An 11,380-nucleotide genomic window follows, 5' to 3' on the forward strand; every position below is an offset into this window, starting at 1 on the left:
ACTTCAAGTTTAGTGACCATTTCAATATTAGCATCCCCAAGATGAGGATTTAGGAGTGAGAAGTTCATAGTTGTTATTTCAGCATTCCCACTAACTTGGATTGTTTTCATCTAAGTGTTGCTTTTATCTGCAAATGTGCATGTCTACTTCCTCCTTCTCTTGCTCAATGCCTTAGACTATTTTTGTAAATTCCTCCCCAAAGGGTAGAGCCCTTGCCAGTATCTGCTCTCATTGTGGAATCTGCCCCCAAGGTACACAGTGTCAGACTTTCCTTCCTGCAGGTCACAGCATAACCTATTCAACCATGATGTGCCAAGTACATGACCTAACTTACACGCATGTGTAAATGGGTAGACAAACAAGGTCATGGCAACATCACACAAACATGCACACTACTCAGGAAATGTGCATTTCTGGTCACCCACCTCCTTAGTCCAGCTCTCCTAAATGCTACTTGGCCTTGGCATGGCATCCTTGCTAATCAGGGACCCCTTCCTTCCTCAGAGTATGTGTTCTCTTGGCTCAGTGGTAGGGAGTAGATCTCATGTCCTCAACTTCCATCCCCAAAGGGTGGCACTTTCAGACCTAATCTCTTCATGGCCTCGATGTGTCACTAGTTATCATCCGAATTCTGGCCCAAGGCACCATGAAATCAGTAGTCTATGAGGGTAAAGACCACATTTCACTCATCAATGTATCACTAGCTCATCTCAGAATACCTAGGTAATGATACATTTGGAATTAGCTGATTTTTTGGTCTCACTGGTACCTTTACCTAACTTTTAGCTCGTTTACCACTTTTCCACAGCCATTCCCAGTTTGAGTCCTATCTAGTGAGAAAAAGGTATGGTTATCTGGCCTCATACACATTGTCTCAAATTTAATCTGTCCCACATCCAAGGATCTTGGTATATTTTCCAAGGAGACCAAGGGAAGTATTTCATGAATCCTAGATCACCAATAATCATCTTTTTTCAGGTTTGGAAGGAGGCCCAGATCTCATCCACAGCCAGGCCTCAGCTTTTTTTGGGAAGGCATATCTGTTGTCATTCTCCAGAAACGTCTGTCCTAAGCCCAAGAAATAACTCCTACACTGGACTTTGCCTGTTCACCAGGTAAAATTGTTTTCTTTCTGGCTTCATGTCAGTCCCCAAAGAGTAAACAGAATCTTATCATGATATTTCCACTCTCCCTGAACCTGCTCTGCGCCTATTCACCTGACATTTACCAACTAAAGCCAAGCTCACAGTCAGAAAACTGCTACCTGAGACTTTGCTTCCCAAGTCTAGGGATAACAGTTCATGTTTACTGAGTGCTCAAAATGTAGCAGGGGCAGCTCTAAATGCCTTATGGGTAGATATCATTTAATCCACACCTATAAGGTTACTAATATGATGTCTCATTTAATCCACTGAGGTTTACCATTACAAATAAAAGAATATTCTGCTTCAAAAGGCCTTCAACAGTAAGAAAATCAAATCAACTAGAAGTCCTAAGGGTGGGTTTGCTCCAGGCATGGAAACATGAGGACATGCAGGTAGATATGAGAATGGGAACTCTGAATTCCTCAAACCCTCTTGTGCCTTCTTGGCTGTCAGAGGTGGCTCCTACAAATTCCTCAACCAAGCTTCTCTGCTTTAAATATTTAAGTGAATTAACCTGGGTTAGTGGACTTAAAAGGCATGCAGATTTTTCTCACCACCCACCCCACCCAACCTTTCCATTGCCTCTGAACCCTCCATATCCAGAGATCTCAACATAGCCCAGGCAGCAGCACAAGATCTGGTACAGAGGTAACTAAACATCTTTCCAACTTGTATAGGCAGGAATCTCAGACACAGGAATGAGTGAGAATTTTAAGGATATCTAACTGCTGAAGAAGGAGAAATGCTAAGATGAGGCTATATTCACTATGGGTGCACTAACCCAGGATACAAGACTTAATGTTAACTTAAGCATCTAGAAATAGCATTAAAACAATGTGCTATATTGACACACTTAATTGGAGCATGAACTCAACAACAGCCCACATACAGCAAGGACTAAGGAGCAGAACTTCCCTAATAGTGCTAAGGAATCCAAAAACTCAGAGAAATAGGAACTTTTTGTTTCCAGGTATATGCCGGTGTTTCAGTGCAGTCATTAATAGTGACCCCTTTCATTCTCAAAAGTGTCCAGGTTTGGGAAAATGAACTACTTACTCAGCCACCCTCACCTTGGATGCTGCAGAGGACCCCCTTCACCAAGTATCTAAGAAATACCAGGGTGAGGGGAGCACCAGAATTCCTACAAAGCCCTAAGGTTGCTGTCCTCTGTAGTCTAGAGATTACAGAGGGGAAATACTGGGGTCCCCGATTTCAGTGGGAATAATGGGGTTAGAATGAGAGTCAGAAGTCAATGACAGCACTTAATCATTAAAAGACAATCATTTTTTTTTCTTTTTTCTTTCCTTTTTTTTTTTGTAGTGCTTGATGTTTATTGAAAAGAATGCAAATGCTTTTTCCAGGTAGTATAGAGGAGCTCAGCTAAGTGCCTGTTTTTGTTTATTTGCTTGTTTTTAGAATTATTTGTCCAAATGCGAATGTCTGTGAAATTGCTGAATTAAAAATGACAGCTGTGCAAAACCAGTGCATAAGAGAAAAGAAATGTCAACATTTGGGCTGCCAGGCACAGCAGGCTCCCGCAGCAATCTGATAGGGCAGGGAAGGACCCTGGGAGTAGGCAGAGAACTAACCAGGCGGTTAGACTGGCCCCTTTAGGGGTGGGTGAGCTGTCCAAATCAGTGTTTGATGAAGTGTAGCAAACTCAGGTATAGTCTATATTGGTCCTTATCTCCAAAGGCAGAAGTCTGTCGCTGGGATGTGGTAGGTGGTGGTAACGTTGCAACACAGGTCACTGGGCAGAAGTAGGCCTGGCAGTTGGGTGGGTGGCGGCAGCAGGACGGTGGGTGGTCTGGTCAGTGTAAATAGGTGCCTGGCCAATTGATGGGGCTCAGGACACAGTTCAGACTAGCAGGACAAGGGTACTGGGACTGGCCAGAGTTGATGGCAACGCACTTTAGGGCTAAGGCCCAGGCCAGCCCCAGCCCCAGCCCCAGTGCAGGCAGCAGGTAACTGGAGCGCTATTCCTGGAACAAAGACAAGCACTATGGGGGGGGGGGGTAAAGGAGAGAACAGGAGGACAGGCAAGGGGATAGGACCAGAGCGCAGGGAGGATCACAGCTGGCTCAAGGAGTGGCAGGGGGTGGGGAAGTGGCGTGCAGGGCTCTCCCCCTCTAGGCCCAAGAGGCTACAGGCCTAGTAATCATCCTCTTCATCATCGTCGTCGTCGTCTTCATCATCATCCCAGCCAAAACACTGTTTCATCTCATCAAGAAAGGCCCGGTAATCGCCTAGGATGGGGCTATCCATCTCGATGTAAGGCACCACCCACTCCTCGGCTTCCCCGCTGAGGAGGCTGATTAGGAATGCCACCTTCATGGCGTCGTTGCAGAATCGGTTCTCATTCACGAGCATGTAAGACGCCGTCTGCACGATAAACTCGGGCAGCCGAGAGCTCTCGCCGTTAAACGTTTCGGGGAAGGGCACCGGGCAGCTCGGCGGACGTACCTGGCGCAGGAGACTGGCCCTCTCGCACACCAGCAGCCGCAGCTGTTCCATGAGCTGGCTGTTCTCGATGCTCAGGGCACGGTGCCGCACCAGGAGCGCGTGCAACAGCAACACCAGCTCGTCCACCATTGCGAACTGCTTGCAAGGGCTGGGCTCGGCTAGGTGGTTCAGCTCCGCTCGGATAAGGAGCACACCGAGGCCTCGCAGGAAGTGCGTGTCCTCAGAGGCGCGCGGCGGCTAGGGGCGTGAGGGCGGCGCAGCAGGGTCCCGGCGGCTGCGCCAGCTCCGCCCACAAGTCCACTAGGGCAGCCGGCGCGCCGGCGCAGCGCCATAGGAAAGGCGTGGCCAGGGAAGGTACTGCTAGCGTGGGGGCGTGGCCAGGGCGGGGAGGGCCGGGTGACCAAGATGTTGGACTTGGAGGGCGTGCCCAGGAAAGGGAGCGCTGGGGCGCGGAGCAGCAGGGGAATGATTCTTCCAGAGGCTGAGAGTTCAAGACTAGGTGCCGCTGATCACAGGGCTCCGATGCGGAGAGTGTATTAACAGAGGACTGAGCCAGCGCTGTGGTCCATCTGTCAGAGAGGGCCAACCTGCTCAAGTTGAAACCCTTTTCTCCAGCAGACTCATACAATACAATGTTCCTTTGTGGATCTGTCTCCCACCAGATATCCCACCAGGTCCTATCCCCTTGCCTGTCCTCCTGTTCTCTCCTTTACCTCGCCCCCCAATAATGCTTGTCTTTGTTCCAGGAATAGCGCTCCAGTTACCTGCTGCCTGCACAGGGACTGGGGCTGGGGCTGGGGCTGGGGCTGGCCTGGGCCTTAGCCCTAAAGCATGCTGCCATCAACTCTGACCGGTCCCGGTACCCTTGTCCTGCTAGTCTGAACTGTGTCCTGAGCCCCATCAATTGGCCAGGCTATTAAATCTCAGCGAGAGAAATTTTGACACTTCTGTCCTCACTGTGGGAGTCCACATCCTTTGAGAATCATGAAGACCCTCCTGGGGTCCTGTTTTTCATGACAAAGCAACATTAAAAGGGGCCTTTAGTTGAGAAATGATATCCTATACTTTTTTTTAAATAGTGGCAAGAAGAAAAGTTCTGCAAAAATCAGCATCCAATAGACATTTGTAGGTGCCCTGTCTTTGGCTCTGTGTTTAAAGTTCTGATAGTGCCACTGTTTCTGGGTAATATTCTTTGCTTAACAACCAATAAACTGTTGAGAAGTTTGTGTTCTAAAATAATTGTTTTACTAGTTTGAATGTGATTATTCAAGTAGTTATGAACAACAGATTTGAGTCTGGGACCTTAGAGCCAACAAATATTCTTGGCTTTGCTTTCTAAATATATCTTCAAATTGAATCACATTTTGTCACTTCTACCACTACTACCCTGATTCCAACCTTCTTTTCTCACCCAGACTACTTCAACTAATTCCTTAGCTTTTAACTCTTCACTTCTTATCATGTTCTTCACAGGATAGGCACAGAAATCTTTTAGAATAAGTTAGATCCCTTTATTCCATTGCTCAAAACTCTCCACCAGTTTCTTTCCCACTCAGAATAAAATGTATTGGCCACAGCCTATAAGACCCTGCTCCTTATCCTATGCCTCTTTACATGTCCTGTTCTGCTGTAATCACACTATCCTACTTGCCGATTCTCACACACCTCAAGTACTTCTGGTCTCAGGGCCTTTGTATCTTTGATTCCTTCTGCTTTGCAAGGTTCTCTCCCCAGTAAGCTACTTGACTCTTTCTCCTGCTGGTTTCAGAGAGGACTTTCCTGACTTGTATTCTATGCCAGCAATCCATAACCACTTTCCCTACTTCGCTGATGAACATAGCATTTATCATCTAATGGACACCATATCATACAGTAGTTTGTTCACGATCTGTCTCCAATTTTAGAATGTAAGCCCATGAGGCGAGGGCCTTTGCTTTGCCAGCTGCTCTATCCCTCAGGCCCATAAAAGTGCCCAGGCCAGAGTAGGGGCTCCATAAATGTTTAGTCAAATAAAGACTCTCTGGGTGCAGGTGTTGAGATAAAAATTGGAACTGGTAGCTGCACAAGTGTCCAAAAATAATTTTCAAATTGTTCATCATGTCCTATCTGTTCATCAGTCTGTGAGGTGATGACCAATGAAATAAAAACAGCAAAATATATTTTGGAAGCAATCCTATTTGGTCCTTTCCAATAGAATTGATTGATCACCCATGGAAGTGGAAGAGAGGAGAGAAACAGTCATCACCCAAGTACAGAAGAAAGGACCACACTGGTGAAAATAGAAGATAGGAGGAATGGAACCACCTGGACTATCCACACTAGATTAAAAGCTCTTTGGAAGCAGGCAAGGATTCATTTTTGCTTATACTTTTATCTTTGGTATCTGACAGTATTTGCTACATGCTCCAAAATAGTCAATCGATGGAATGAAAGAGGAAGAAGGGAAATGTCAGAAGTAAGTTTCTGACCATGGTACCCATTCAGAGTTCAAAGAAGGTGGGATTGGCTGGGCAGAAATAGTGTCAAGCTCCAACCTTTCTTGATACAGGAAGCAATGCCCAGAGTTCTACTCCTGAAGGCACAATTGCTGTGGTAGACGTGGGCTGTCTCGTATCCATCCATGGGCAAGGATGGACATTTTGGAGTCTGGGATCCCAGAGATACATACTTGCCTAAAAATCAGAAGATCCATTGGTTGACAGAGCCATACAACCATCCCAGCCTCTCTGACTGAAATTTGCATGTCCTTCCTCTGAACAATTGTATGTCTTGGATTCCTGTGAGTCCAGTGAGTCCAGGTAGGCCTGTGAGATGATAGGCAGATGCTGCCCTAGGCCTGGTTCTACATCCCCATAGCACAAAAAGTTGGAAAGGAAACCAGATGAGACACACACACAATATTCCCTCTGAGGGGGCACTAAGATCCAGGGAGACAGGAATGGCCTGGTCACAAGTGCCCAGAACTGAGCAGTGACTGTGGGGAGAGAGGGAGTGAAAGCAGAGGGCTTATCACTGGCTCAAAGAAGCAGCAGTGGGAAGAGGTGAGTAATAATATATGAATAGAATAAAGAATACAAATGTTCCGTGTCAAGTGGGTTCCAGGGACCTGCAAGGCTCTCCCACCAATATCAAGTCCTATGGGCACTTCCTTCTCCATTCCCCCTGCTCAGAGTCAAGTGACCCTTGAATGCTCTTTAACAGGTATGTGAAAATGCTGAGGGCAAAGACAGGTACTCCTTGTGACTGGTCTCTAGCTCATTAAATTTATCAGGACAATTCTGGCTGGGAACACCCTGAGGGTGGCTTAGACCCCACTGCAAGGTAGGAGCACAGGCCCTAAGGACAAGGGAGTGAGCCCTGGTGTTTCTAGTTGCCACCAACCTCCATATTCTAAATACTGCCTGGTATGCACCTAGCAGCCAGTCTGTACAAGTGCCTTGAAATAAATGTGAAAAATGTCACTTGATGCCTGGGTCACAAAAAGGGCATGCACGGTACACCTGGCACTGGAATGTGCATCCAGGAGCAGAAAGCAGATTCCGAGACAATATTTGTAAGAGAGACCTATAGGTCCCACCAGGATTCAGGCCACCTCTCATAAAGCCCTCCCACTCCCCGCCTGCTCCACTTCTTAACCAGGTACACATGGTGCTGCTTTTACAGGAACCAAATCTGGAAGGCTGTGGAGACACTCAGCTTAGCGAAATGAAAGAGGAAGGATAGCTTCCTCTCTCCTGTCTTTTACCCCCTCCAGCTTACCAAAATGCCTAAAACTGTTTTTAATTATTTTAAGTACTGAATGATATATTCTTATGGTTAAAAGAAACTGCAGTAAGTAATATCAGTGTGTTATAAAAGGAACATTCTCAACATCTCTTATTATCCCCATAAAAATATCACTTCATAGAACTGTTGAAAATTCAAAATTAGCATTCCCCCACTTTCCTCTATCTCCTCCTCCATGAGTATATAGGATGCCGAGAACTAGCTATCTTCTAATGACCACATAATACTTCACCTGAATTTCTCAGGAATATACTGTCTCAGAACTAAGGAGACCCAACTCTGTTGACTTTCTCAGACAATACAGGAAAAATATAGTGCCCAATAAACTGACTATAACTGGAAAATTGAGATTTCTATAATTGAATAATTTCTATGAATGAATATCTTATATTGACTAATATATATTCTTCACATACATAGTTTGCATTGTTTTAATACAGAATTCATTGTGTGCATCAAACTGCACTAGGATTATTCTTATTCTTTTCTCTTGCCTAGTTATTTTAATAAAATTCATCACATTCTTTATGTAAGAGTTTATACACTTGGTTGATTTCTAGAACTTACATATATTTTAGAAACTATTTAACATCATATAAATCTCTTCTTATAGATAATAAATGAGTGGTCTGTGGTAATTTGTGTTGGCTCATTCTGCTGTTCAATACTTAACAGGCCTCTCTTTCAAACTGGCTAATTCCTGAAGTCTAGACTCAGTTTTTCATGAGGCGGAATGATGTGGTAAACTGAAGATAACCACAAATTCTTTGCCACTCAGCAGAGAGGTATAAGCAATTTTTCTTGCCCTGTGATTTCATCTGACAAGTAAACTGTGATGAGGTAACTTAAAATAAATGAAATAAGGCTTTAAACACCTGAAGATTCCGCCTTCCCCATTTGGTGTGCTCCCTACAGGGAGTCAGCCACCATGGAGGCAAGAAGTCTAACTACCCTGAAGAAGCTCCAGATGGCAGCACACAGAAAGAGAGGTCATGGGGAGGAGAATCAAGATAGCAAACAAGCACAGGGACTGCTCCCTTCTTGGACTTTCCAGCCCAGCAAAGCAGTCACCTGAATGCAGGTGAATGAATGACTTCAGCTGATGACACAGAGAACAAAAAAATGCTAATCTAAACCCTAAATGAATTTCTCACCCACAGACTCATGAACAAACAGAATGGGAGTTACTGTAATCTGCAAAGTTTGGGGGTGGTTTGTTTCATAGCAATTAGAAACTGGAAACATGGAGAAACAGGGGCTACACTGAAGATTAAAGGGCAAGCCACATATCAAAAGAACTAATGTGATGTTTTGAATTTATAGTCCTATTCTGTTTTCTTCAATTTCGTATTTGCCTATTTGACATTCATTCATTGCAAGGTCAAGCAAATGGCCAAACTTCTTTACCTCTCCCTGCAATCCAGAGCCCACATTCTGAAATCACTTGACCTCTCACCCACTAAACCAGTATTTCTCCAGACTCAGGTACCTGACAACAAGAGACAGCCCCTAGGCCACAAAGACTGCTGGAATTATTTAAACAAAATAATACTAAAATGTTTACACAGCCCTCCTCTGCCTTCCCCACAGATAGCCCAACAAAGAGTGGCCAGCTTCCTCACACTCCTTTCAACCTTTGGACCAAAACCCAGTACTTCCCCCAGGGCCCCTGCCTGGCATGGTGTGTCTCCTCCTCTGCAGAAATAAAGTACCAAAAATCTTTGAATGACATTGGCAGTTCCTTGTTGTCACTCAGTCACCTACTTAAATTAGAATCCTACGTGCACAACCGAGACAAAGCCAAAGTAATCCTCTCCTGCAAGGAACTTTCAGGGTGTGCACATGCATGTGTGCCTCTGTGTCCTTGTAGGAATGCCTATACCCAAGCAGACGGAAATATGCTACTGCTCTGTCCCACTAATGGTGGTACACACTTGGCTTCTACATGCGATTAGAACTGGCAGTATCACCAATGACAGATAGAGCTTCAAAACCAACTATGTTTTTTCTCCCAGGGATTACATACGCCTATGTAAAAAGAAAGTAAAATGCATTTCAGAAGAATTTTTGAAGAGTCCTGGGTTCAAGTACTCACACTCTTGCTTATTAATCATGTGGCTTGAGCAAATCATTTAATTCTTCAGTCTCCTTATCAATAAATATGTACAGAAATCAGATATATATCATAAGACTGTGGCAAATATAAAAATTATATAAAAGTATGTGGCAAACTATGAAGTACCACATAGAGGTTGCTTATCATTGTTTGCAGGGGAATTGTGATCTACTAGTCTTGAAATGACAATATTTTAAATATGTATTTTAAATTTAGCATACAACTATTTCACTTCTCTGACTGTACCTAGTATCTCTAAATTTATCTGTGATGTTTAAAATGAAAAATATTTACTCTTGAATAAGTAGTTGGAAGAATAAGATAGAGTTACACTTGGATCTTGCATGCTGTCAATTTAATATCTGAAGCTCTCATAACGATGAGACATAAATTCTTTAGGAAAAAAGGTGTCTGTTACCATATCCCAAAGACCAACTTCTTTTATTTATTTTAATTTTTAGTATTTTTAAAAAATATTTTTTAGTTGTAGCTGGACACGATACCTTTATTTTATTTATTTTTATGTGGTGCTGAGGCTGGAACCCAGGGCCTCGCACATGCTAGGTGAGTGCTCTACCACTGAGCCACAAGCCCAACCCCAGCTTTTTCTATTTCTACCTTCCTCATCCATATTGGGAAACTCTGTGCTACATCTAGATACGGATGCACCATCCCTCTCAGAGGAAAGGCAACTGCACCTCCAGAAAATTTTCCACCACTATAGTGGACTTGGGTGGTTCTCCAGCAAGAAGCCAGTAGCACCAGGGGCATCTGAAACAGGAAATGAGTTTCTGCCAGTAGTAAGAGCTTCTTTAGTCAGCCATCAGCTAACTCCCAGCATCCTCTCCTCGTGTTTCCTTGGCTTTCCCCCTAGGTTCTTTTAGGTCCTGTGGTTTCTCCTATGTTTATGGTGACAATTTCATGCAATACAGAAAACAGGTTCTTTGAATGAGGTGTGTGCTGTGTAACCATAACCCCAGCCTCTTTCTCTTGTCTCAAACTGGTTCCTGCAGATACAACATGGTGTGAAAAACAGGAAGGGGATCACCCAAATTTATAGAGAGGACATGAGTAGTCACTCACCCTAAGGGTTCCTATGTTGCTAAAGATGAGAAGGACCTTCAGAGAGGTTCATTAATGACAGTAGATTATGGATGATGACAGAAAGGTCCAGAGAAGATGAACAAGATGCACAATGCAAACAGGGGACATTGTCTTTAAAGGGGGCATGAAAGTACAGAAAGAACACTGCTTTGGGGTAAGAATACAAGTTCTACATCTGACATTTTCTCTCACAAACAAGCTTTGAGTAACTCTTAATCCCAATATCCTTATTTTTCCTTATGTACAAAAAAAAGCAACTTAAAATACCCCCTTCAGAATGCATTCCAAATACGAAAATTTATAGGACAGTAAGTTTTAAATCATAAAATAATTTTTACACATTAATTTTGAAAATCTATTCTTTTTAAATTTGTTTTGAAATAACTTCAAACTTACAAAACAACTTGTAAGAATTTTATACATTCCTGTACATCCTTCTGTTTGAACTAGTTGCCAGAATTTTACCATATTTTGCTTTTCTTCTTCTCTGTGTCAGTACTGTGTGTGTATGCATGTATGTGTTGACATTATATTTTTTTCCTAAACCATTTGAGAGTTGCAGATATAAAGGCTCATTTCCACTTATTATTTCAGCAGGCATCAGCTATAAACAAGTACACTGTCCTATGAAACCATGGTCTATCAAAATCAAGATGATTCATGCTACTATTTAATGAACTGACAGTTAAGATTTTCTCCAAATGGCACAAAATAAAACTTTTGGTTCAATGATCCAGTCCTGGATCTTGATCATGTATTGTGTTTG

At 43.6% G+C, this 11,380-nt stretch overlaps 1 protein-coding gene across 1 annotated transcript; it reads right to left on the reverse strand.

Annotated features, from left to right (window-relative positions):
* Window positions 1-2,455: 2,455 nt before the first annotated feature.
* Window positions 2,456-3,850, reverse strand: Ldoc1 (LDOC1 regulator of NFKB signaling). Its single transcript, XM_026392220.2, has one exon. It carries the CDS (start codon window positions 3,735-3,737, stop codon window positions 3,297-3,299), a length of 441 nt encoding a protein of 146 aa, XP_026248005.1. The 5' UTR covers window positions 3,738-3,850; the 3' UTR covers window positions 2,456-3,296.
* Window positions 3,851-11,380: the final 7,530 nt, after the last annotated feature.

The sequence above is a fragment of the Urocitellus parryii genome, chromosome X (assembly GCF_045843805.1).
Source record: "Urocitellus parryii isolate mUroPar1 chromosome X, mUroPar1.hap1, whole genome shotgun sequence".
Classification (NCBI taxonomy): Eukaryota; Metazoa; Chordata; class Mammalia; order Rodentia; family Sciuridae; genus Urocitellus; species Urocitellus parryii.

Coding starts and splice junctions, on each gene's coding strand:
- Ldoc1 (XM_026392220.2), bottom strand. CDS start 3,737: ATGGTGGACGAGCTGGTGTTGCTGTTGCACGCGCTCCTGGTGCGGCAC.